This window comes from Cyprinus carpio, chromosome A2 (genome assembly GCF_018340385.1).
Source record: "Cyprinus carpio isolate SPL01 chromosome A2, ASM1834038v1, whole genome shotgun sequence".
Classification (NCBI taxonomy): Eukaryota; Metazoa; Chordata; class Actinopteri; order Cypriniformes; family Cyprinidae; genus Cyprinus; species Cyprinus carpio.
In genome coordinates, this window is record NC_056573.1 from 18,438,620 (window position 1) to 18,465,889 (window position 27,270).

Sequence of the window (27,270 nt, forward strand, 5' to 3'; positions counted from 1 at the left end):
CTTCAAATGTTTAAATTTAAAAATTCAAGACATTCAAGTAAACAAACCACATATAATTTGCTTTGTTTTCCATTTGTCTCCCCCTTCCAGGCTGATCAAGTTTTCTTAATGTAAACATGCAATTACTGAGACAGTGATGGTGCTCCGTTAGATGCCGTGGGTCAGATCAATGCCCTCCCAGCCAAGACAAACACACAATTACACTGACAGATCTCCCATAAATGTCCAAGAACTACAGCAGTTGGCGGTCTTAAGAGACGGTGCAGATGGCTGCATCACAGTGTACTACAGTAGATTCTAGATTCATCATCAAATGCATAAAATCAGCTCCCACTGCAGGAAATAGCACACTGCAAAAGCTGCACAGCACAGAGCATAGCAGAACGCCTTGCCGAAACCTTCTTTCTCCTTTGCACAAAAGAAATTCAGCACCATGGACAGGCAATAACCAACTCACGCTAACTATATCAGCACTATACCCCACTGTACCAAGAAACTGGGGATAAAAAGTAATTCGTCAGTCACTAAAACACAACTTTTCTCCTTACTGACAGAGTTTAATTCCAGATGAAGAAGGGAAAGTAAAGGAGGAGAAACAAAAGATCTGGTTTGACAGCATCCTACTCTCTTTTCCCAAGACAAAGCTCTCAGCATGGTGTCAAAGCTGCTTCAAACAGAGATTGAACCTGTACAGAATACAAAATACCAGCCTGTTCTTGCACCGGCTGTACCTTTAAAGACGTTTGCTGTGTGAGGTAATATTCTCTTATCATTTCCCATACTAGCAACCACAGTTTATCTTTCAGTCAAGGTTTGTGAGCTGATTTGACAATCAGGTGGATGAGAGCCACAGGGAGAGACAGGAATGGGAAAATAGGGATGTCCTGAAATTAAAATTCTGACCTGATAACAATGAGGAAAAAAAAGTTTTGTTTTGTTTTTTAAACATTAACTGATAAATGGCAATATTAATACATCAACATCCATGCTATACTATTTTGTCTTAATAATGAAAAAAAAAACCACTAAAATCATTTCAAGTTCTACAAGTGAATTTTGTCATCACAGCATTACAATGAACAGTATGAAAAATGAATATTCATTTTGAAGTTTTCAGAAAGGTAGCCTTTAACAGTTTTATTAAATTACTGTGTTTTTTTAAAGATTCATTTTAGCAATGGAGTCATCTTATATTCACACAATATAAAATATACAAAATTTGGCAAATTAAAATTAAATATAATATATTAAATAATCATTGATACTGAAAAAAGGAATATACCGGACAATAACCAAAATGTTACAGATTTGGATATTTTCCACCCCTACCAAAAGTGCTTCATGTGGTAACAGCTAAACAATTAAATTTTATTCAAATCAAAAATGTTATTTAACATCACTGAATCAACCAAAATACACCACCAAAAATAAACTTGGTAACACTTTACAATAACGTTCATTAGTTAACATTAGTTAACTACTTTAGTTAACATGAACTAAGCATGAACAATACTTCTACAACATGTATTAATCTTAGCTAATGTTAATTTCAACATTTACTAATGCATGATTAAAATCAAAATGCACTGTGTATTAACAAGAAACTAGCAATGAACAACTGTATTTTCATTAACTAACATTAACAAAGATTAATAAATACTGTAATAAATGTATTGTTCATTGTTTGTTCATGTTAGTTAATACATTAACTTAAAGATTTGTTGACAATAGCTCCTAGTTCTCAAATAGCTCTTTAGAGTAACATTTGCTGTTTAGCATTTTTACAATCAAAAGTATAGTATACTGTAGCATAGTAATCAACAGGGATTAATTTGGTTCAATAAAATAGGCGGATTGTGGGAAATTAAAATCTGATATCTAACAAATTATTGTGGCTTTTTCATTTTAAACTAAATATATGGTTTCTAAATAACCTTTCTATTTTCTCTTTGTCCCCATACCTGTCCCTTTCAAGCACATTCTTATTATTCCCCTTTTCTCTCTCAAACAAACAACTTCAATATAGTGAAAGGTTAAAGTGCAAACCACATGCAGTAAATATCGCACAACACAATACCGCAGCAATATTGGTCAATATTAGAAAGGCCTTTGCTGAGGTTTTTAAGAACAGTAACACAACTAATTCTTGTCGAAGTGAAATGCATCTATATGCAAGCCAGTGCGAACTTTTCCTATTTTTCTGCTCTGTGATAAATTTTGAGAAAGAACAGCTCTGACGACAGCAGAACACTTGAACCATGTCCAACTGTCCAGCATTTCAACTAAGTAAAATGACAACTGCCTGCACTGTGGTGTCCCTGCATTTCCCAAGGGGCATGGGTTTTGACGGCATGTCTGAGCAGACACATTACAGGCGTGACAGCCAGAGGAAAAGGCCACAATCTCCGGTAAAAATGCAAATGTCAGAAAGCAACTGCACACACCGTTTGCTGACTTAATTGCATCCCATTGAAAATTCCGCAGGTACTTTGTGGCTCATTTACGTGTTGGGAACACATTATCTGCTGTGTCACATTACATTTTCACATCCATCGCCATATGTCGTGTTCAGAATTCATAAAAACGGTGTTTTGTTAAATGGCTGTTCTGAGAGCATTTTTCAGAAGTAATTATTAACCTCATAATGATGCCACTGTACGTTAGGAGCCTTCCCAAGTCACACAATACTATCAAAGAAAGTAACTGCTGGTTAGTTAGATTCCATCAACCATTAAACATAATCAATCATTTCACATTTGCCCGTTTCTCTCTGTTCAGGGTCTCTTGGTTAAATGCCACTTTGTCTTGGCGAGGCACATGAGCACTATGTAGAAGAGCAGCTGACTGCCCCTGCGATCGCATTCACTGCATACAGGATCAGTTGGCCAGGCCGTCTGTGGGATTGGGTGGCAAAGGCATATAATAAGGGTTACTGGAGTGACATTGGGTGGATTATCTCTCCTCATACTTTGGACAAAAGCTTTATGAATTATTGCCGAGGAAAGGTGGTTAGGAAGCTGCTCTCTTTGACAAGCAAGTCTGGATGCCAGAAGCAGAAATGCCATTATAAACGTCCAACTGTGTAAATGATGGATGGCCTGTGAGGGATGGAATCTGCCAAGTACAACATTAGCAGAAATAAACAGGGGAAGTGCGATAAGAGCCGATCCGGGGCTCTGACGTTATCCTCCTTTCACACACGTGTCCTTTGACTTTCAGCTTGTCTACTGGCCAGTTTCAAGAGAACCAACAGCAAAACCCTTTTGTGAGCAATTAAAACATTCAGGCGCACACTTTCATACTTTAGATGCTCCATTACTTTAATGTTTACTGTAGCTCTTTGAAATGGGATAATGTGTTCAGATGGCTCTAAGTGAAGGTTTGTAATTGCATTTCATGCAATCAGAGGAGAAATAATGGAAGAAGATTATGAGAATGAGGAAATAAAAATGACAAACGTCAAACCGTGGGATGACCGAACTTCGATATCCATAACTATTCAGCTTCATCTCTTTTCAGGGTTGGTTTTATTCAAGGCTTTTACAGTATGATGCCAAAATGGTATTTTTCTCCCTTACGCAATGCTGCATAACTAGGTTAAACCAGCTTATCTATGGTATAGGTGTATCTAACTGATGCCCTCCCATGGACACTCAGGGGACTGGAGACTGCAGAGGATGCTATAAGAATGCTGCACATTTTCTCTGCTTCCTCTTCTCCAGGTCTGTGGGTGACCTGACAGTCTTCCGCAAATTGACTGTGTCAATATCATGCAATCTCTTGACAGACTTCACCCTGTTATTTACTAGTTTCCAGCATATGAGGTCTCATTTGAAACACTTAGTTCTTTCGAATCTCGTTTGAAGCATACTATAAGCACATGGATAAAGTGCTGTGTATGTGTGTGCATGCTATGTAGAGGCCAAAATCTGCATGTGCGCTACTCAAAATGGTACAGTTTAAAGAACTTGGCTTAGTTTAGCACCCTTTATTGAATTCATGTTTTTTTTTTTTTACCAAGGAAGGCTAAACCAGAGGCATAATCATTATACACCGATTTAACATGATGTCTTACAATAATAATTGCAACACTGAAATCTAAGAATAAATATATGCACAGATCTGTCTTGGCCTTTGTGATATAGACCATGTAAAGGTACATCTGTAGACATGATCAATAGTTCCCAAGCTTTTACATATTTTGACCTTACCTTGGTCCATTAAACCATTCATTAAGTCCCAATAAAGACAATCTACTCAATTTGAAAATACAGATTCAACAAAGCAATTAACAGTTATACAATAACTGCAGTATCTCTATTGCTGAAGGACAATTTTCAGTTAAATAAAAAATATCTCAGAAGTTTTCAATGCAAACAAGTTAAAAGCCAAGACCGCACGCCCTGCATTCATATGTATAATTTGCGTCACATGTTTACCAACATCGCAAAGTCTGGAAACAGCAGTTGATCCTTTTCCCTCTAATGTAAATCTATGTATTTTAGATAAATAAAACTGTGATACAAAAATACTCATTTACAACATTGCTGGCTGCTCTTATGAAGGCACTTTAAAAAATCTGAACAAGGGATTTCCTCCAGAGCAACTTGAGGGAAATCCGTACCATCGTACATCACATGAATTCTTTTTCCATCTTACCATTTTCATTTTGGATGTGCAGTCTTACATCTGACATGTCTTAGAATTGATATGACCTCTCCAGCATATCAATGTAATCCATCTTTGTTTTGAGTCTAGCCCTCAGTTCAGGGTAATCACTTTGGGTTTGATTAGGACATCCTGTCCTTGTCCCTGTGGTGTTTGTGATCATTTGCTTTTGTCTGGCATCCTGTTTGGCATGTGGATACTCTGAGGGAGGGTGCGTGTGTCTGTCAGGCAGGTTGCTAAACTGTGAAGTTGTGCCAAAAAGACTGTCCACTAATCCTACCTTGGGCGTGGGACCTTGGCTATCAATGACAGTCGGGCAGAGAATTCCATTTTCATGGAAGCTGGCAATGTCACCACATGGCACTCCGACAGTGACAATAGTGTTAATAGGGGAGCTGGAGATTGCCATGGTCCACTCCTTTTCCTTCTCCACCAGCGTTCTGTAGTGCGAACCGCTCTCTTTTGTCTCTGAGAATGGATGCTTCTGCCCTGACTCCTCCTGTCCGCTTTTGTAAACGGGGTTGCTGCACATGTGTGAGGAGGGAGCACCGATGCTATCGTACACGTGATTGGAAGGAGGAGTCTCTGGTAAGGTGGGTGGCTGTTCTGTAAATATTCCACATTCCATCTGAATGCCTGCCAGGCCCACTTCCCCTTGCTTCCTAAAGGGTAGCTTTTCTCGCTTTTTAAGAGCATATGCGCAAAGAGCTGCAGCAGCAAAGAATGCAGACACGAAAAGAACGAGCAGGCTGAGAATGAGAACGGAGAGGGGTATGGCACCTTTCGGCGGGTGTGGCCCCACCTCGGGATATGCAGTAACAAACCCGCTATCTGATTCAGCAGGAGACTGCGAGGACTGTCGGAGCTCAGGGCAAATCACTTCAGAATTCAGAGAGCGTAAATCTTTTCCTGAGACCAGCTCGGGGGTCTTACACACCACTTCTCCGACTATGACCACTAAGCTCAGCGTGTCCAGCCACTCTTTTAGAGGGATGATGTCGCAGGAGCAGTCCCAGGGGTTCTGATTCAGGTCAATCTGGACGACAGCATGCAGGTGTTCTAGAACACCGCTGACTGGGAGGCACTGAAAGTAGTTGTTCCGCAGGTTCAGGCGTGTCAGCGAGGTACCTGCGAACGCTCCCATGGGCAACGTTTGCAGGAGGTTGTTGTTGAGAAAGACTAGCTGCAGGGAGGGCATTAAACTGAAGGCAGCCGGCTGGATTTCTCGTATCTCATTGTACTCAAAATACAAATACTCAAGGCTGTGCAAGCCATGGAACATATCAAGAGTTAACTTCACAATATTATTACCATTCAGGTAAAGGCTTCTCAAATTAGGGAGATTAACAAAAGCCCCCTCTTGGACGTAAAATATCTGATTGTTTCCTAAGTGCAATAAATCAAGACTGGAAAAATTCCAAAAATCAGACTTGTGAATTCTCTGAATGAGATTTCCACTTAAGTAAAGCTTCTTAGCATTCAAGGGTCGAGGCATTAACTCAGAAATGTTCCGAAACCCATTTTCCTTACAATTGACTGTCAAACCAAGGTCATTAATATGCAAGTTACAGGTACATCCAATGGGGCAAATGATTGGTATAGGCGGCCTTGTCTGGTATCCGGCCACAGGCGGCTGATTAGGGAACACACTGCGTGGTGTTGGTGGTGTCTTTGAGGGCCTGGGTCGTTTTGTTGGCTTTGGGGGTCTTTCTCTTTGTTCCACAGAGGAAACAGTGTTTTGATTGGGGGAGACTATAGATGACGGCTTTGTAGGCCTCACCCTCCCTGTGTAGAATGGTAAGTGGAGAATGCCTAGAATTGACTCAATCTCAGCTTCATTCAGTAAGGGACAAAGCTCACTGCGTTTGATCTCTCTGAGGTCCTTCCCGTGGAGGTGGAAAGGATACTCGCATGTGATCTCACCAACAACTGCAGTGTATGGAATCCGCTCCAACCAGGCTTGGAGCTGGATGATATCGCAGACACAGTTCCAAGGGTTCTCCTCCAACTGGATCTCCATAAGACTGCGACCGATATATTCCAAAATCCCTTTATAAGCCAACGTCTTTAGGCGGTTGCCTCTCAAGTCAAGGTGCGTGAGAGAGACAGATCTGAAAAGAAACGCCGGCAGCATGGGTATTAAATTGTCATTAAGGATGAGCACTCTGAGTTTGTGGAGATTTCGGAACGCCCCACTGTCTATTCTCTTGATAACATTATAGTCGGCCTGAAGGTATTCTAAACTCTCCAGTCCGAGAAATGTGTCATTCCGGAACACTTCCAATTTGTTTTCGTGAAGGTATAACCTCTTCAGGGAGCTCAAACCACTGAAAGCCCCAACATGGATATCCTGCAGGGCATTATTGCCCAGATTAATGGCCACTGCATTGTTCAAGTGCAGAAAACTGTTGAAGTAGAGCTTCCGTAAAGAGTTCTTCTGCAGGTAGAGCTTGAATGGTCTAAGCCATGACTGTGAGACTTGGCTAATATTTGTAAATCCTTTGCTATCACAATGAACATGAAACAAGCCTTCCTTCACTTCGCAGTAGCAGGGCTCAAAGCAAGGCTCATCTATTTCTTCTGATTCATCAAGTAGAGGGATAGGAGTCGTCCATCCAAGTGCAATTGTGCTTAGCAGTGTAACCCACAACATGCTTTCACCAAAAGCAGGCAAGTGCATAGCCTCAAGAGCCTCCTTCACTGCACTGAAAAAAAAATACAACAGTTTTAGTAGCGTGAATACAGAAAGGATGATGAACACTGCTCAATACAAATGATGTTGACTTTTGACAAGTTAGTTGTGATATGACTGTAGAATAGGGAAGGCTATCATCTATACTGTATGACAGAGCGGAATGCAGCTTGGCTGCTTTGACTGCAGTTTTTTCCTGCAAACAATATACTCGAAATATAGAATAAGGCTTCAATAACCAATGTCAGCAAATGCACCAGAGCTTAATATTGACTTAAAAGTATGCCTGCTGCATTTGTTACAGTGATATTGAGAAGAAGCAAAATGTGACCTAATCCATTTAAAGGCATAATGCTTCTCAAGAGGTTTCGCTTTAGTTTCTAAATCAGCTAATGACTCTGGAATATCAATTTGACCTCCATGGAAAATATTTCTTTCTCCCCTCCTCCAAGAGGAACTATTAGCTAATGTGCACAGCAGGGCACTTAGGAATGTGATGTTAATAAGACCTAGGTTCTATTGATTACTGAAGAAGTATATGTGCATACAGGTCATTGAAATAATGTAGCTACCTCAAGCCGCCTCTTATGAATGTGAAGCATATTATTGCAAGCAAATTCTTTAGGGCAACAGAAATCATTTTTTGCTGTAGCAGTACTTTGAGGTAAAGTATGATTTTAAAAAAAATATATATTCATATTTTGCAACAAGAAAAGATGAAAAATAATCCTTTTTAAGACAAAGTTAAACTGAAATCCAGTCTACATCGCCGCTCTCTCGACAGATTAGATCCAGCTTTGAACTGAGTATGCAATACAGACATATAAGGAAACCATTCAAGCACTGCATGAAAAAGCTTAACTTATGGAAGCTGAACACAATGTTCATTAGCTAACCAAGAGCGATTCATGCCATTATATTACGCTGTCAGAGACATAATTAACACATAATGATAATCCAGTGCGCTAAAATGCAATCTATTAGCATTCCCCTTTGTCTGCCTTTACCACCGCCCGCGTCCGGATCCATATAAAGAGGCATTAACTGAGCAGAAATGCGCGCTACTCACTCAGGTTGCTGCAGTGGAATTAAAAGAGCAGAAGATGGACCACTTTAAATGATGCTGCTTCTTGCCATGTCACCACCGCTGAGCCGCTTCTTCTCCTTCTCCTCTCGTGGTGGAGGCAAATAGGAGAGCCGAAGACGTGACAGGACTGCAATGTCTCAGAAAGGTTTGCTTTAGGATGCAGGTCCGCTCCCCTGACGAGCGCTCAACAGTGAAGACAGCGAAGGCTGCAGTTCAGCACCACTGTGAGGACTGATGATGAGCGAGATCTTAGCACATTTCGGCTAGAAACAGTAAGAAAAACCAAGCTCGTTCAAGTATACAACTTGGCATTGAAATACATCACAGGATGGCCCTGCCTCGGACTTCGGTTTCCAAGTAAAATATACTGAACCGAGCGCGCGCGCTCCCGCCCGCAGCCCTGCTATGAAACGCTCTAAATATGCTCGAGATGTTGAGAAGAATATGAACGCAGCAGCCGGCGCGCTACACACCGTTTCAGGTTTAGAGGGGCGTTTTTAACGCGCTTTAAATATGTTACTCTCGCACTCCTAAACATATTTGTTAGATTTGCGTTGATTTGCGAAATAAAGTAGTTGAGATTGTTTGTACCCATAATCCGTAACGCGGGTTATTCACTTTGTTTTATCACAACATTCTCGTATTATTAAATAATACTGTAACTGTTCCCAGAGCGATGAGGCTTCTTGGGTCACTTATTCATCATCCTTCATGGTATTAGGGCCCTAACAATTTAATGAAACCTTATTTTGGTTACCATGGAAACATAGTGCCATCTGCTATCTATTGCACAACAATGTGGTGCTTCATACATGGGCATGTTGCTTTTTTTGGAACTGAGAATGAACAATGTTGACTTGGTGCCCACTTTTGCAAAATTTCTCATATGGCTGATTAATTATCTTATAAATCACCAGTTAATTACTTCATAATGAGTTTGTCATTTGACACTGATATGCATAGATAAATAAATATGATTTCTCATCTGACAATTTTGGTTTATTGTGGAATATACCATCCTGCAAGCTTCAATCACTGTTTTGTGCATTAAAACCAAAGCAAACGCTAGGCTAATGAAACCACTAAATTCCTCACATTTACCCGAAGTAATATTCTGAACACACAAGCATATCGACTTTACTTTTCCCTTTATTGTGAATTTCCCACAGGTAACAGAAAATCTGAGCCAAAGCTAGTTAATACTCTGTCTCTGCAGCTCTCTGTGCCTTTGAGCATTAAAGCGTTTTCCTGAAGATCCTTAAAAAATCTTTAATGCCGTCACACAGATCAGGGCTACAGATCTGAACATGTTCCAGTGAATTAGCTTGCGACAGCAGCTTCCCTTCTCTTCTAAAGCCTGTTAAAGGTGATTAAAGCAGTGTTTTTCCATCAAATTGCTGCGAGAGTATTTACCAGAGCCCTTTGAAGAGAAGAAAAGCTTAAAAAAACACAAACAAACAAGTTATTAGCAATTGTGGGGTTGAAATTATGAGGCTTTATACGACTTTATTCGCTGTTAAAGATATGTGGTGCTGGACATCCATTTTTCTGCAGCCATCACATTGTGCAGGAGGAAGAAGGCACAGTGATTGACAAGATAGTAATGGGGTCCAGAAACCCAACCGTCTCTGAAAACTAATGCCAAATTCTGTCCTAAAGCATATTTCATTCGTTTTCAAAGAAACAATTCAATTTCTTTTCCATAATAGTAAAATAGCCATGCCATGATTTTCACATACTGATCAATTTAAGCAAGTAATTGTGCGTAATTAATATTATTACAAAAGACTGGCTTTGTCTGAAGAATGATTATATTAAGGATTTACATGATTTCCACCACCTTTGACTAATTAGCAAATCACTTCAAGCACTCTCGTTCAATTATAAATCCCCCTCACATGAAACCAACAAAGACTGTTTGACAAAATCAATTTGCGACAACTGAAGAGACACAATTAGAGGTGTAATTTTTCCAAGAGAAAATAAATAAATAAATAAATAAAAATCACGAGATGTAATCTGGTGGTCAGGCCATTTGAAGCTCATTTAGCCTGAAGCTGGTCATTAATTACAGCTTTAGAAAACAGAAGATGAAGGGCGTAGCTGACACTGAGGTGCTAGAAAGGGGGGTATCTGGATCCACATGTGGCGTTACTATTTAGTTAGGTGCACCTCGTGGATACCACAGAGCAATGACCCCTCTCCTAACACACATGGACCTCCACCAAGGATGGCCGGCGTTGAGCAATAACCAGTGTTAAGCTAATTAAACTACACTCCTATTTTAATTAGATATATATCAGTTGCCATGGGAACCTGTCCTTTGGAGTCCCTATGTAAACTTCTGATGGATTAAGTGCAGTGGATGAAGGGTGCTATTTTAGAAGCCCTTTTAATTCATGCAGCAGTTGGTACAGACAGGCACTAACATATAAATGCTAAAAATATCCATTTGATTTTTTTTAGTTTTTTTTTACAATATAAACAGATAATTGTTATATCATAAAAATCATATTTTATATTACATGATAAAATGTACAAAACAATCAGCCTAGCAACAACACAAAAACTGCAGCAATGTTTCAGTAATAGTAATACTAATGTGCTCTGAGGAAAGTAGCACTGGTTCAGTTACCGGATATACAGTAAAGTGTTGCCATGGATGACCACAAATAGTAGGAAATATCTGACCGATGAATGCCATGACTGAATCTTATGTTAAATCATGTTAAATGTTTTCATAAAACCACTCAGGACCATTCAATAGGGTCACTATATATATAAGTAAAGTGGAACACAATAGCTTAATCGTCTATTATTACGTATATGTTCATCCATTAAAATCAGCATTCATTTCTAATATAGAAAGACACTTATATAGCCATTTAAAATATATTTTAATGATCAAATGATCAAAAACATTTCCACTCTCCATGTTGCACAGTTAATATTTGTGTTATAGTAATCACTTTGAAGAATTTTTATAGGCATACTTTAACTATCCTTAACATAAATAAATGTTTGCATAAGGACTTTTTCCAGTGTCTCATCTGTTTGTCTGTTCGAGTGCTTTTCTGGCCTAGCATTTCCTTGTCAAAAGCATCTTGTTAAAAATTTAACCGCACGAGACATAAACTCAAAATGTTTTGACACAGCATTTCGTAAAACAGGAGTAGTGCTCCAAGGGAAATCACCTCTTATCATGTGAAGCATCATACTTGAAATGCTAAAAGATTACATCAAAGCAGCCACACTAACTGAAGCAGAAAATATGCCACGACGAGAGCTCCCCCTACTGACGGAGAGAGTCGCAGTCATCCACTACTAAACAATGCAAGCGTGTTATAATACCCACACAGGATTATACAGGGAATCCAGTGATTATGATTATCTCCACTTAAGAGCTTTCGAATTGTAAAATATAGAAATAATTAATTAGAATTATATTACTAAGAGCATATTACCTGTTCTAAACACCAGCAAATAAGAACCTTGCATGAAAGCCGTCCACTTCTTTCATCCAAAACAGCTCTAGAAGTCATGAAACACATCACATGAAGCCAACAGGTCTTATCCACAGAAGCAGCAATGATGTGATATGTGACTGAAAACACCATGTTATCTAAGATTCATCATCGTTACAGTTCTTCTAAAGGTCATATGAAGTCATAAATTTGTTTGGGTGGTTGGTGTATAACATGTCCATAAGCTTTTCTTGCCAAAATATGAGGTTAAAATATATTAATAAGGGAATAAAGTTTCAAAAGGACACTTAAGCTCTGCCTGTGTGTATATCAGTATACTGTTTGTATGTATCGGATGCATTTAATCACATTTCCTGTGATTATTTGCTCAAGATTCTTTATGTAAGCAGCCTGTTTACTGTTAAAAAAAAAAATCTAATTTTGATTTACATTAGAAGCTTTTCATCAGAATTTCATATTACTGTTTGGACATATAAATAACAACATCTGAGCGAAGTTTGGCCATCTGAATAAAACCAATGTGTTTTTCCTCCTCGAGTGTGATATATCAAATATGATACAAAACAAAATCATTTATATATATATATATATATATATATATATATATAAAAAAAAACATATAAATAAATAAATACATATAATCATATATATATAAACATACAGAGCTGGGTAGTAACGGATTACATGTAATCTGGATTACATAATCAGATTCCAAAACTCAAATACTTGTAATTAGAGTAAACTACTTTTTAAAATACTCGCAATCAGACTACAGTTACTTTTTTATGGATTACATGATTACATTTTATTTACACAATGGTAATAAGTTTCACAAAACACATATACTCCCAAAAATCCCCTTTTTTTTTTAACTTTAAAATTTTTCTCCTGTAAAACCTGCCACATATATACGTTCGTGATTCTTCGAGTTTTTCCGGCGGACGGGGGAGGGGTGTCAGAATCGCGCTCAGAAGAAATCAGCAACAAGATAACGGAAAATGGAGGGGAATATAGCCTTTAATATGTTCTTTAATATATTTTTTGAAATGTTGATTTTTCTTCATTGCTACTACCTTAAGCACTTCAAATGTTTTGAGATGCAATATTAAACTTAGATATGGTCTTTAATATATACACGAGCAATGTTATTGTTGTGAGTTTCATGTTCTTTAATATTCATTTTTGTAATATTTTTTGTCTTTTCCTCATCGTTACTATGCACTTAAAATGTTTTGAGATGGATAGAAATTTCATTGCTCTGTGAATTTAGTCTTTTTCAAAATTCATGTTTGCAATGTAGCTATTTTTTTTATGTTTTTTATTGATACATTCATATACACTTCTAGTGTTTTATTAGATTAAATATTTGACCTGGCAGTGATATTGCTGTGAATTTTACGTTTTTCAATATTAGTTTTTGTAATGTAGCTGTTTTCTAAATTTACTTAATTATGAGTAAATATCCTTTAAAATCATTAGATGTGATTTTGTTTTATTTAGTGTTACTAGCAAACACTAGAAGGAAGGTACATTAGTGTTAGTATTTTGTAAGTATTAACTGTCCATACATTGCACTTGAAAAAGAAGTTATTGTGGCTCTTGTTGGTGAATTAAATATATTTTGTGGAATATATTTTTTCTTTGTATGTCAAAATAGTACAAGATTAGACTAATTCAACATATGTGATATCAAATAAGGATTTGCACAAATGTAATCTAAATGTAATCCAAAAGTAATCAGATTACGTTACCAAAAATGTGTAATCTAAGAGATTATATTACTGACTACAAATTTTGTCATGTAATCTGTAATCAGTAACTGATTACAATTTCATAAGTAATCTACCCAGCTCTGTATATATATATATATATATATATATATATATATATATATATATATATATATATATATATATATGCAAACCTTTGCATGTCCATAAACTTTTCTATCAAAATATAACGTTTAAATACATGTTTATTAATAAGGGAAGGTGTATATTTAAGTTGCCATGAATGCATCTTCAGTTATATTCATGTCTTACCAATTCTGTACACCCTTTTCTTCAGGATGATTTATCTTGGATCATAGTAACTCCAAAATCACTGTGTATGTACACGCTTGTACTTAACAAGCAGCCTAACTGATTTAATGGCGATTGGATTATAGTCTCTGGAATTTACTAAAAGAGAGAAAGGACATTTTTTCATTACAGTTTTGCCGCTAATTTAGTAATCGGTGGTGGACTGACAACTGTAAGAAACTCCACACAGACGACAACATAAACTTATAAATTGCTGAGACAGATAAAACAGCATCATGTAGCTATTTGCCTTAGCAAGGACTTTGGCCAATCATAGAGTCGTGTTTTACTACGTCTATGACCTTTGACGAATCAGAACTCTCCTTGCTGCATAGACGCACCCTACCAGTGACAGGCTGGGTGCTGTAAAGTTCGGCTGACCCATCATCAGGATAGCAGGTATGAGACTGCGATGAAACTTGGCTAACTTTGTGAAATAATGTGTGAGCTACTGATCGTACTTGGATGCATCATATTTTAGACGAATTAGCGAAGTCCATTTATTAACCATAGCAAGCGAATCAGACGTTTTTGGTTTACATTGTGTCTCACTATGTAGCAGATTAGCTTCATTGTAGCACAGTGGTGATGATACAAATATATACTGTCAAAATATGTATCTGAAGTTAAAGTATTCCCTCCTCAAAAGCCAGACCCGACTCATTCTATCATCCAAGATGCATTACAAAATGTATTTAATTTTTATGATCACCCTGTTTCTAATATACATATCGTTTCTTTTCGACTGATAAAGTCAGTATTGCTCTGTTCAATGCTGCGTGTACTTTTCACCTGTTTTGTAGCAGGGTCATAACCGCGCCGTTCACCTCAACTCCAGTGCTAAAGTAGTATCATTGCTCAAGATGCCCCAGACAAACAAGTTCAAAAGTGCTGGAGCCAGCAGTGCTGCTCAGGCTGCTTGTCCAGACCGGGGAGAAGCGCTCAGAGACCCCAACGCACCTCCGGGGGACAGTGGTGGAGATGACAACCAAGGAGACCCTCAAATTATTAAATCTCCAAGTGACCCCAAACAATACAGGTAAATTCCACATGTACAGATTTTAAACCGTGATAACTAGGTTCTGTTGATTAGCATAGTCTCGTGCATAAAGTACCAACTGAAACCTTTTTAAAAGATCATTTTACATTGTGAATGATATTGTATGTTGACACTTACAGTTAACAGAAATATGAGATCACACAAGTAAAACTCATGCTCCGGTTGCATCTCTTGAATGTGTAACACAACCCTGCATGCAAGTGCTGATGACTAAACCAGCTCAAAGATTTTTATTTTTTTCTCTTTTCTTCCAGATACATTGAGCTGGGTAACGGACTGAGGGCTCTCCTCATCTCTGATCTGAGTGGTTTAGATGGGAAAACTGAAGATGATGAAGATTCAGAAGAGGAGGAGGAAGAAGAGGGGGGAGAGGAAGAGGAAGAGGAGGGAGACTCGGGGGAAGGAACGGACGAGGAATCTGAAGAAGATGGGGACAGTCAAGATAGTGACTTTGAGGAGCTTGACGAGGACAATGACAGGAAGAAGAAAAAGGGATCTGAAAAACAGGTTTGTGTTTTGTTGTCTAAACACATTCAAACTCTGATACTGGCTGCATGTTATTTTGGTTGAACATATATTAAAATCAGCATGAAAGAAAAATCCTACTTATCCATGTTTCCTTTCTTTCTTTCTTTTTTTCAAACTGTCATAACAATCTTCCTCTGAAACGTCTTGTCCAATCATTTAGCTCCTTTCTTACAGTCGACTGAAACACTCATTCAGCTCTACCTCCATCCAGTCAACAACTGATGGATACAATCTTACAATACAATACATTACACAAGTCCACCATACCTTTTTGTTTTCTTTTTTACAAATTTTTCACTTGGACCTGTCACTACTTCCATTTCATTGTGACTTAGGATACGTAGGATACATGATATTTCAGCTGATATTACAGATTATTGTGTGTGTTCATCTTTATCAGCATTGGATATTTTGTTATGGAATTTTTTACATTTAATGGCACTGTTACATGTAACATTTAGCAAATCTCAAAATGAATATCCATTTCTCATTAGTGTACATTGTAATGTTTTGTCTAAAATTTAAATTCACTTGTGGTATTTAAAATGACTGATCTTAGTTTGTAGTGTTTTCCTTTTTCTGTTTAGACAAAGTAATATAAAACTATCAGTCATGAACCATAACATGAAAATAAATATGCCATTACATACAAATATCAGCTTAAGTATGGTGGAGATGTATAAGCTCTTTTGCACTTCAATCATTATATCTGCACTGTCTACTTCACTGGTTTGCACTCTATCTGCCATGTGTCTTGTGCTGCTTTACATATCTTTCTTTTTACATGACCTATTTGTATAGTTGTACTTTATATTTTATTATCTGTATTTAATGTTCTACCGTTAGTGTTTTCTGTATGCACCAAGGGTCTGAGAGTAACGCAATTTAAATTCTCTGTATGTATGTACTGTACATGTGGAAGTATTGACAATAAAGCAGACTTGACTTAAGTGTGTTGAAATGATTTCATTGCAGTTACTTGTTTTCTTTTTCTATTTCTAATTTTTTTTTTTTTCTGAAATTAGTCTGCAGCGGCCCTGTGTATTGGCGTTGGGAGTTTCAGTGACCCTAATGACCTACCTGGCCTTGCGCACTTCCTGGAACACAGTAAGTCACACCTGAAGTTGTTTGCCATTACTGTATTCAATAATGCTTTATTCTCAGGGATAACGTTTCAGTCAGACGTATCTCTCTACTTCTGTCCCAGTGGTGTTCATGGGCAGTGAAAAGTACCCTTCTGAAAATGGCTTTGATGCGTTCCTTAAAAAGCATGGTGGCAGTGATAATGCTTCCACTGATTGTGAGAGAACCATTTTCCAATTTGACGTCCAGAGGAAACGCTTCAAAGAAGCCCTTGACAGGTGAAGCAGCTCTAAAAAATATGATTGTATCATATCCTCTTATCCTGATGGCCTCTTTTTCCTTTCTTTTTTTTTCAGAATATTTTACACAATCCCACTGAAAATTGATCTAACCAAAAACATTAAAATAAAATCAAACACATTTATTTATGTTTTAACATTTGGTCATTCATAATCTTAAAATAATGTGATTGTCTTTTTTAATGTTATCTCAGATGGGCTCAGTTTTTCATCTGTCCTCTTATGATTGAAGATGCCATCGACCGAGAGGTTGAGGCTGTGGACAGTGGTGAGTAAAGCATTTATATTGTAGATTTAAAATATTCTTAATATCTCAACTGTGAAGTTTAACAGCCTAATGTTTTTTATTTGCTACAGAATATCAGCTTGCTAAGCCTTCAGACTCTCACCGTAAGGAAATGCTCTTTGGCAGCCTAGCAAAGCCCAACCATCCCATGAGCAAGTTCTGCTGGGGTAAGTCAAACATGTCAAATTTATTCTAAAGTTGTTGTTGTTTAGTTTTATTTATTTATTTTTTTTGATGGTCTTGTGATTTGTATTTAGGAAATGCACAAACCCTGAAGACTGAGCCTAAGGAAAAGAATATCAATGTTTACAAGCGGCTCCGTGAGTTTTGGAAGAGGTACTACTCTGCCCACTATATGACCTTAGCTGTGCAGTCTAAAGGTAAGTACAGTATGCAGGACTTAACTTGGATATGGAATTTCTAATAGAAAATGATCCTAAAATCTCTTCTACTCTTACCTTCATAGAGAGTCTTGACACCCTTGAGGAATGGGTTAGAGAAATCTTCAGTCAGGTGCCCAACAAGTAAGCTCAACCCAAGTTCTATCTGTAAAATGTGAAAATATTAATATGTTTCTTTCATGATATTAATGTTTAAAGAGTTTCTAAATGCCTTTCAGTGGGAAGCCGAAACCTGATTTTTCAGACCAGTTGAGCCCCTTTGAAACACCTGCTTTCAACAAACTTTACCGAAGTATGTAGTAGAACTTAATTTTCAAATGAGGTTTAACGAAACTGTAGAACCTACTATTAATGTTTCGTTTGTTGTTTGTTTCAGTGGTGCCTGTTAGAAAAGTACATGCCCTCACCATCACATGGGCTCTTCCACCACAAGAGAAGCACTACAGGTTTAGTCATTTTTACTGATATTCATTCATAAAACGTCTTTCAAAAGTGCTGTTAAAAACACAGTGAAATTCTAAGTCTGTGTTCGCATTGAGGGCATCTATAGTATATCCATGCCTTTGATAGGTCTCACCTCAACTTCCTTTTTCAGTAGCAAATATGTCACAGAACAAAACTGCACTCATAAAGGCATTTCACTGAGATTTTACATATTGATTTTGTTGGTCTGTATTGGAATGCCAATATTGTTTATTAAATATGATGCTTAACAAAAACTCTTTATGTTGGTCCTCAGGGTAAAGCCTCTGCATTACATCGCTTGGCTGATTGGCCACGAGGGAACTGGAAGTATCCTGTCCATGCTTAGGAGGAAGTAAGTCCTTTCTTTCATGATTTGGTTTTTAATAAATGACAAGGTGGTTCTACTTTCATTGTAACTAATCTCTACATGTGGCATCAATTTTGCAATAAACTCAGAAAATTGAATCTCTTTCTCTCTGTCTAGGTGCTGGGCTCTAGCTTTGTTTGGCGGAAACAGTGAGACTGGTTTTGATCAGAACACCACCTATTCAATTTTTAGTATCTCCATAACTCTGACTGATGAGGGCTTCCAGAACTTCTATGAGGTCTGCAAGAGTCATCAGTCTAGACCTTCCATTGTTTTACATTTCTGTGATCCTACACTTCTAATGCATGCCAAAATTATGCACTATAGTTACAAGCATCCTTAAGATATAATATTGTGTTCACACTTAATGTCATTAGAGAAATATTGAGGAAGCTGAGAAACTAACAGCTTAGCTAGATATGTGTAAAATAGGATTACAAAGCCTCTGAGGCACAAACACACCCCTTTTCCTAAATTATTACAGACACAAGTGTTGTAAAGTTTAGTCCCACTCAGAATAAATGTATCCGTGGTAATTTGGATGGTTTTCTTTATTCAGGTTGCTCATCTCGTCTTCCAGTACTTGAAAATGCTTCAGACTCTTGGGCCCCAACAGAGGTAGGCTGTTTCTTTGCAGAACTTTTACACATAGTACACTGAATAATATAGCTTGAAAGATACCACAAAAAACTTTGCTTCTCTTTGGCAGAATATATGAAGAAATTCAAAAGATTGAGGCCAATGAATTCCACTATCAGGAGCAGGTAAGGTTAAGCATTTTACACTGTTGTCAGCCTATGAATGCTGAGTTGTTGCTTACCAACAATGGAGTGTTTTTGTATTTCTGGCTATTAGAAGCAATTTGAAAAGAGATATGTATTTGTTTGTAGACTCTGTACTTTCTGTGTTGCTTTTACAGACTGATCCTATTGAGTACGTGGAGGATATCTGTGAAAACATGCAGCTGTTCCCAAAAGAAGACTTCTTAACAGGAGACCAGCTAATGTTTGAGTTCAAACCGGAGGTAGTTGCCCATTACACGCAGAATTGATTTTGATTTATTACAGGTTTTGAAAAATATGGGTACATATTTGTGCTATTTTAGCATGCCAAGTGAAACAAAACACAGTACTTGTGATCTTTTTTTTTCTCTTAGGTGATCTCTGTTGCACTGAAACTCCTCACACCAGAAAAGGCTAACTTGCTCCTCTTGTCTCCTGAGCATGAAGGCCAGTGCCCACTCAGAGAAAAGTGGTTTGGGACTCAGTACAGTGTTGAGGGTTTGTACATATTTTTAACTCCCTATTTTCAGTTCAGTTTAAAATACAAGATTCAGGATGAGAAGTTAAAGTGTCTCTATTAGATTAGTCTGGAAGTGAATGTCAGTATCCAGTGCTGAATTGTTAACATTGCAGATTTACTTGTCGCAATAAGCTCAATCACAAAATTATATAAATTTACATACACTTAAAACAAGCAGCATTAATGCCAGTTTGAAGTGAATGAGCTGTAGCTTATCAAAATGAGTCAGTGTAGCCACTGTAGCTTTAAAAATATATCCGATGCCAAAATTAAGAAGTACATTGGTTGTGTAGGAGTATTTTGGTTTTGAACATAACTGCAGGAAATGAAAACATATATTAGTATACTAGTAGATTGTAGGTGGTTACTTAAACGGGAAATACATCTTAAGTCCAAGCACAACAAGCTGTTTCTGCCTGTTGCTTAAATAAAAGGTTTCTTATTTCTTAATTTTTTGAGAAGTTGGGAATTTTGAAAGCTGACATTCTAATTGGAAATAATGATTTCCTGGTTTCAAATCTACTTGAAATTTATTCTTAATTAATCTTAGGTTTATCTCATTATGTAAGAAATACCATAAAGCATTTTTCTTCTATATTGTGCAGCTCTGGAGACAAAAGCACCATGATTTTTTTTTCTTACAGACATACAGCAGCACTGGAGAGAGCTCTGGGCAGGAGATTTCGATTTAAACCCAAGCCTTCACCTACCTGCTGAAAATAAGTTCATCGGTGGGTGTCTTCAGTTGATGTCTTTTAATTTTGTTTGATGTGTACTGTATCTGTAGCCTGTTTCAATGCCATGTGTCATTGTTCTTATGTCTCTTTTTACCTCCAGCCACTGATTTCACCCTCAAAACCTCTGACTGTCCAGACACAGAGTACCCTGTCAGAATAATGAACAATGACAGAGGGTGTTTGTGGTATAAGAAGGACAACAAGTTCAAGATCCCCAAAGGTGTCATTGTATTTGTCTCTACACTCAATATATCATGTCTCCGTCGATGTCCAATAGCAAAATAGATTGAGTGGGAAGTACTAAAAGTCTCTTTCTGTAACTCTCTGCTCAATTACCCAGCTCACACTTAGTTTTCTCTCTCTTCCTACAGCGTACGTGCGGTTCCACCTTATATCACCTGTGATTCAGAAGTCTCCAAAAAAGTAAGCTGAAGATCATGTGAAAACGTAGTCGTTCGAGCAGATCTTGTAAATGCTGTAGCCATGGAAACCCCATCTAGTCATTAGTGTGTCTGCTCAGGTCTCAGGAATCACTATCGCTAGTTTCTATTCTATTTCATCCATTTACCGTTCCATCTGACCTTCTCTTTTTGTTCTCTCTTTTCACCTCCACCCAGCCTGGTGCTTTTTGATCTGTTTGTGAATATCCTGGTGCATAACTTGGCGGAGCCAGCCTACGAAGCTGATGTGGCCCAGCTAGAATATAAATTGGTTGCAGGGGAGCATGGTCTTGTCATCAAGGTTAAGGGCTTCAACCACAAACTACCGGTAAGTAATAAGCTCATATGAAGTTGTATACAGAAATTTGTTTAATTTAATTTAATTTTAATTTAAGTTTTTTATTTCTGACATTTGTTGCAGTTGCTGTTCAACCTGATTGTGGATTATCTTGCTGATTTCTCCGCTGCTCCTGATGTATTCAGCATGTTTGCAGAGCAGCTGAAGAAAACCTACTTTAACATCCTCATCAAGCCTGAAAAGCTTGGAAAGTGTGTCTCCTTTACGTTTGCCTTTACTGCACTTACACTATATATATTCATATAGCCCTGCCCACAAGTAGTGACATCGTACATCAGCACTCTTATCAAATTTTTTTTTTATTTTGTTAATTTTTAAACATTTTCTTTAATTTAGAAAATGCAAATCTGATGGACTAAAGCAAGTCTTTCAAGTATATTTACACCGTTTTTACACTGCCATTCTATTGTTTGCAACCATGGAGCATGTGACATTTTTTTCTTGCAATTGTGATTTTGTATAAATACATGCCACCTTAAAACATCTGTGTAAATACTAGTCTATACACTGCCGTTCTTAAGTTTGGGGTCAGTAAGATTTTTTTTTTAATATTTTTGAAAGAAGTCCTTGCTCACAAAGTCTGCGTTTATTGAATAAAAAATACTGGATAAAACAGTAATCTTACTACAATTTCATGTTTTAATATATTTTGAAATGTATTACTATGATGTCAAATCTGAATTTTCAGGAGCCATTACTGTTTCAGGAGCCATTAATTTTTGCTTCAGTGTCGCATGGTCCTTCAGAAATCTTTCTAATATGCTGATTTGTTGCTCAAGAAATTTATTGACCCAAGACTTTTGAATGGTAGCATATGGCAGCTTCTACAGTGATGTAATGTCAAATCAGCTCTAGAATAGGCAAACTTAAGCATAATATATGTGGCTTGGAACACCATGGGTCCCACTGCAACCCCCGCAGTCCCATATACCGGCATCTATATAGCTATTGCTATGTATATCTTTTCAAAAATGCATGGTCTTCCACTCATCATCGCTCTCTGTCTGTCCATGTATGTCTCCACAGAGACGTGAGGCTGCTGATTCTAGAGCACTCTCGCTGGTCGACAATTCAGAAGTACCAGGCTGTGTTGGATGGGCTCAGTGTGGATGAGCTCATGGAGTTTGTGAGCAGCTTCAAGTCAGAGCTATATGCTGAAGGACTAGTGCAGGGAAACTTCACTAGCACTGTGAGTTTGCTCACGTTTTATATGCGTTGCATGTATTTGTTTCTCAAGTAACATTGCAGGTTCAAAATATCTCAGCAGTTGCTGCTGATAGAGCTTACCTTGTATTGCTGTACACCTAGAATATTATAAAATTATATAATACTTGTAAAAGCAAAAAGCTTTAATTTTACAGTCAGAACTACAGTTGATTTGTTAAGAAATTAAGATTTTGTTATTTTTAATTTCTCATGTAGGAATCCATGGGATTTTTGCAGTATGTTACAGAGTAAGCACTTTTTTCACCAGTTTATTTTATAAAGCAGTACCACAATTTGAAAAAAAAAGAAAAAGAGAGTTTTATATAGCTTTTTTTTTCACTTTCAGCAAATTGCAATTCAAGAAGCTGTCAGTAGAGGTCCCTGTTCTCTTCAGAGTGGTAGAGCTTCCACAGAAACATCATCTGTGCAAAGTGAAGTCTCTCAACAAGGGAGATGCAAACTCTGAGGTCACTGTATATTACCAGGTAAAACTTTTTTGGTTTAGATCAGCAAAATGGACAAGACATCTAGGCATATTCACCTTTTTTATGTTGTATTCCTAAATTAGCAGTGATTGTCCCTAATATCTGTGTCTTTTGGTAGTCTGGTCCTAAGAACCTGCGTGAGCACACTCTTATGGAGCTACTCGTGGTGAGTATGACTCAGTTTTGGTGGCTGACTACATAAGGGTATCGCTTACAGTAAATATTGCTGTAACTTTATATATGTATAAAAAGTATAGGAACAGCTAGCTACCCCAGGATTTTTTAAGCAATAAAGTCAGCCCCTCCTGCCAGATTCAAAAGAAGTTCTCAGTTGTTGCTCTCTAGGGCGCTGAGCACACACATCTTCATGGCCATAAGCTCAACTCATCCACTTTACTTTTATACTGAAGACTGACTTTGGATGCTGTCCAGTTCTCTGTCTTTCTCAGCAGTTACTTTAGAACACTCTGAGAGGTTGAGCTGGCTCTCGTTGTAAAGTGTAATGTACTCTTCTTAAGGTCCAACGATTTATTTATTTTTGATGATGAATCGCTGCTGATAACAGCTTTGGGAAGTACCAGATATCGGCTGAAACAAATGTTTTTTTTTTTATTGTCTGTTTTTTTTTTTTTTTTTAAGGTAGGATTTCTGTTTGCATATGAAACTAAAGCTTCACTAAAGAAAAACTAAGCAAATGTTGTTATTTTTCACACATTAAATATAACTATTTTAAAACCACTGGGCAGTTAATCAGACATTCTTACTCCTCTGCACCTTACATCAGCTAAATCCAACATCAGACTTCTGTCCGATTCTACTGCTGTGGCTGCAGACTAAAGTGTGTTCCTTCATGGGTGGCATTATATTAACCGGTTTTTTTTTTTTTTTTTTTTTTTTTTTACTCATGTTTTATCATTGTGGCTGCTGTGTTGTAGATGCACATGGAGGAGCCATGCTTTGACTTCCTCCGAACCAAAGAGACACTGGGGTAAGTCTGTGGTGCAGAGATGACATTAAGACATTTATCTCGTTCCAGTTGCTGGATTTAATTAGTTGGACTCTATCTGTTTTCACAGATATCATGTCTACCCAACCTGTAGAAACACATCAGGTGTCCTTGGATTCTCAGTCACAGTAGAGACTCAGGCCACCAAGTTCAAGTGAGTTCTCATTGTGCTTTTTGGTTGCAGTTCACTGCTGCATCAGAATGATCTGATTTATGTGCTGCAGCTGGTGCCTCTTGACTTCAAAATCATAATTAACCTTTATCTCCACCTCTATCTCGACTAAATTGCAGTTACTTTACACTGATTGGCTCTTTTTATTATTTCTGAAGTGAAATACAGTCTACACTGAATGTTAACAATGCATCCATGTACTTACATCATGCATACATAACGAAACATCTTATAATGTTGTGTTAATATACGGTATATCAGGGCTACCACAGTAATAAATATAAGGGAATTGTGATTTTGAAAAAAAGTCTTATAAATCAGAGATTTATGTAGTTTATATTTTCAGTAAATTATTTTCATTACAAAGCATTTCTTTAGGTAGAAAAAAATTAGGTTTCTATTAAATTACTTTTACAAATCTTCACAAACCACTGGAAAAATAGAACTACTGTTAAAAAGTATGGGGTCAGTAAGTTAAAGAAGTTACTAGGAAGTATGACAGTTTCCACAAATATTAAGCAGCACAACTGTTTTCAAAATTAGTAATAATAAGAAATGTAATCATTGTTATCATGTGACACTGAAGACTGGAGTAAAGGCTGTTAAAATTTCAGCTTCACGTAAATTACATTTGAAATTGTATTAATGTATTTTTATCAAATAAATGTAACCTTGGTGAGCATATGAGACTTCTTTCAAAATCATTTTTAATGGTAGTGTAGGTCAGTAAGTGTGGGAACCCTGATATGCTAATACAGTAGTGCATTTGAAAAGTGTTTTCTCTTGACTTCAGTTTACTGCATGCTGCAAAAAAAAAATAACTTCTACACATAGTAAATGATGTTAACCATTAATTTGGGCTCTTCTCCATTCTGCGCTCACTTTCTGCATTCTAGCACTGAGCTGGTGGAGACAAAGATTGAGGAGTTTCTGGTGAGCTTTGGAGAAAAGATGAACAGCTTGAGTGATGAGGCTTTTAAGACACAGGTGACTGCTCTTGTCAAGCTGAAGGGTTGCGAAGACACCCATCTCGGCGAGGAGGTGGACAGGAACTGGAAAGAGGTGGTCACGCAGCAATTTGTCTTCGACAGACTCAGCCGAGAGGTGAGGAGCCCTGTTGCACATGAGCAAAGGCTGACAGTTTAGCAAGGTGTTAATGATGAATTGTGGGAATATACTTGGGCATTGTCATATTTTTCTACTTGTACAACAGATTGATGCTCTGAAACTCATGACCAAGGCTGAACTCGTGAACTGGTTCATGGGACACCGGGGGGAAGGCAACAGGAAGCTCAGTGTACATGTACGTTTACCGGCACATCACTCTCTTGAGATCTATCTCTGCATTGAATCTAATTACAAAGAGTTGCTTTATTGAAATTCTTTATGCCTTTTTTTGTCTCAATTTTCTTCAATTAATTCCCGTTAATATATATTGATCCAGTCCCTGCTGGGGGGCATCTTTCTCCATTTTATTGATTTTCAAGTGGATTTTACCAAAAAAAAAAATTTTTTTTAAAGAACACATTTCCTTTGTATAATGCAAATCTGTTTGTTCATATTTTGTTTAGTAAATACTGTAATATCTACTGTTGTAGATACCAGTCTGAATGATGAATGGTTTCTTTTCAGGTTGTTGGTTACGGAGTAGAAGAGAACGACCCTCCTAGTGAGGAACATCCGGCCGCTGGAGAGGAAGAGGAGGAGGGCAGTAAGATGTCGTTGTATGGGGAGGTTTCCAAACTCACCTTCCTTCCTGCTTCCACTTTACTGGCCTCAGTCACTACTATCACAGACATCCAGGCCTTCACTTCCACCCTCAATCTCTACCCTTACCACAAAATTCTCAAATAAACAAAAGCATGGACTCACTCTGCCAGCTGGCACCCAGGCACGCACCCCTACCTCCATCTTCCATCCTTTCTTCTTGTCTACATAAGCAAGGATGAGCAGGGGCCAGCGGTCTCCCAATGGTCTCATACTTTTGAAACGAGCTTCAGCCATGTGTGCATTTATATAATGAGCCCTGCTGTTAAAATGACATTGCTGTGAATGTTGTGTGTTTGGGCATGAATGGGGCTCAGTTTGGGGGTCCTGCTGAGAGATGCATATCACAAGGTCTCATTATATATGCCTCCTTGGCTGTAGTGGACTTTAAAACATAAACATGACTTTAAACAACTCAGAATTGTGTGTATTTTATCAATTGGTCTGCAGTGTTAAGTTTGTACTAATACATTTATAATATTATGACACTGTGCTGAAAATTATGAAATGTATATGAAATGCAGTAAGAGAGGATGGCTGGACTGCTTTTTATGTAGCCAGTTGATGATGCCTGATACGGAGGTTGTGTAATGGTGCTTCAGAGGTGGGCATTTGAGCATGCAAGACCAAAATGATGATGCTTCTATTATTGCTATAGCATCATTCTGCATTTGGCATAACTTCAACTTGTAAACTGAGCAATTGCTTATATCACTGCTTAAATTCAGAACATGCAAATATATATTTATTAAAAGTACAGTGAAGCTACTAACTAAATTTTAACTGAGTGTTGATTGTAAGTTTGCCGTCTGTATCAAAGGATAAATAATAAAAACATCATGTAGGCTGCCGTGGAATAATGGAAAGAAACATTCATATAGATGCATGCAAGAATGACCGTCTATAATGTGACCAGTGTAGCCAGATTCCTGACCAAAAAAAATGACACTTACAAGACTATTGAATGAATAGTTGAAAAGCATGAAATTTGAATCAGTCTGACGATACTTCACAGAACTGAATCACCATCTGATACAGTCACCAAACTGCAAATTATCATTATTCTTAATAGAGTCCCTATCAGAATGAAGAAAGTTTTATCAAAAATGACTAGCCAAGGGGCTGCGTGTCATTAAAGACTTTTTTTCTTTAAGTAAGGAAAAATTATAAGAGAACATTCCAAATATGTGCACATGATATTATAAAATGTATTATTAACACAATTCTATTGAAAACACGTAAATAAAAATCACTCTACACTTCTGCTAATTTAATATCCTGTTTTATCTGATTAT

General features: G+C 37.5%; 2 protein-coding genes across 6 annotated transcripts; one reads left to right on the plus strand and one right to left on the minus strand.

Annotated features, from left to right (window-relative positions):
* Positions 1-1,204: 1,204 nt before the first annotated feature.
* Positions 1,205-14,111, minus strand: LOC109057229 (SLIT and NTRK-like protein 3). Of its 2 annotated transcripts, none has more exons than XM_042776591.1 (4): positions 13,975-14,111; positions 11,912-11,978; positions 8,430-8,678; positions 1,205-7,373 (listed from the first exon to the last, which is right to left on the minus strand). In XM_042776591.1, the coding sequence occupies exon 4, from the start codon at positions 7,346-7,348 to the stop codon at positions 4,700-4,702; it is 2,649 nt and encodes an 882-aa protein (XP_042632525.1). In that variant the 5' UTR covers positions 7,349-7,373; positions 8,430-8,678; positions 11,912-11,978; positions 13,975-14,111; the 3' UTR covers positions 1,205-4,699. The 2 variants fall into 2 exon arrangements, with proteins under 2 accessions (XP_042632525.1, XP_042632520.1); XM_042776586.1 differs by having other exon boundaries at positions 8,430-8,710.
* Positions 14,112-14,277: 166 nt separating this feature from the next.
* LOC109056763 (nardilysin-like) lies at positions 14,278-26,752 on the plus strand. 4 transcript variants are annotated; one of them, XM_042776572.1, is made up of 31 exons: positions 14,278-14,412; positions 14,820-15,052; positions 15,328-15,580; positions 16,627-16,708; positions 16,809-16,962; positions 17,178-17,251; positions 17,341-17,436; positions 17,527-17,649; positions 17,736-17,793; positions 17,889-17,962; positions 18,047-18,116; positions 18,410-18,487; positions 18,620-18,740; positions 19,062-19,120; positions 19,212-19,266; positions 19,422-19,526; positions 19,659-19,782; positions 20,449-20,535; positions 20,642-20,761; positions 20,913-20,964; positions 21,159-21,309; positions 21,403-21,530; positions 22,366-22,528; positions 22,762-22,793; positions 22,892-23,030; positions 23,149-23,196; positions 23,966-24,018; positions 24,107-24,190; positions 25,105-25,312; positions 25,422-25,511; positions 25,841-26,752. In XM_042776572.1, the coding sequence occupies exons 2-31, from the start codon at positions 14,877-14,879 to the stop codon at positions 26,060-26,062; spliced, it is 3,279 nt and encodes a 1,092-aa protein (XP_042632506.1). In that variant the 5' UTR covers positions 14,278-14,412; positions 14,820-14,876; the 3' UTR covers positions 26,063-26,752. The 4 variants fall into 4 exon arrangements, with proteins under 4 accessions (XP_042632506.1, XP_042632490.1, XP_042632501.1 ...); XM_042776556.1 differs by having other exon boundaries at positions 14,281-14,412; positions 14,817-15,052; XM_042776567.1 differs by lacking the exon at positions 14,278-14,412 and adding an exon at positions 14,508-14,704 and having other exon boundaries at positions 14,817-15,052.
* Positions 26,753-27,270: the final 518 nt, after the last annotated feature.

Bases quoted from the DNA above. Each gene is read 5' to 3' on its own strand.
- LOC109056763 (XM_042776572.1), top strand. From the start codon at position 14,877: ATGCCCCAGACAAACAAGTTCAAAAGTGCTGGAGCCAGCAGTGCTGCT. The intron at 15,581-16,626 runs GTTTGTGTTTTG...TTCTGAAATTAG, and splicing joins AAAAGGGATCTGAAAAACAG to TCTGCAGCGGCCCTGTGTAT. The intron at 23,197-23,965 runs GTGAGTATGACT...GCTGTGTTGTAG, and splicing joins CTCTTATGGAGCTACTCGTG to ATGCACATGGAGGAGCCATG.
- LOC109057229 (XM_042776591.1), bottom strand. From the start codon at position 7,348: ATGCACTTGCCTGCTTTTGGTGAAAGCATGTTGTGGGTTACACTGCTA.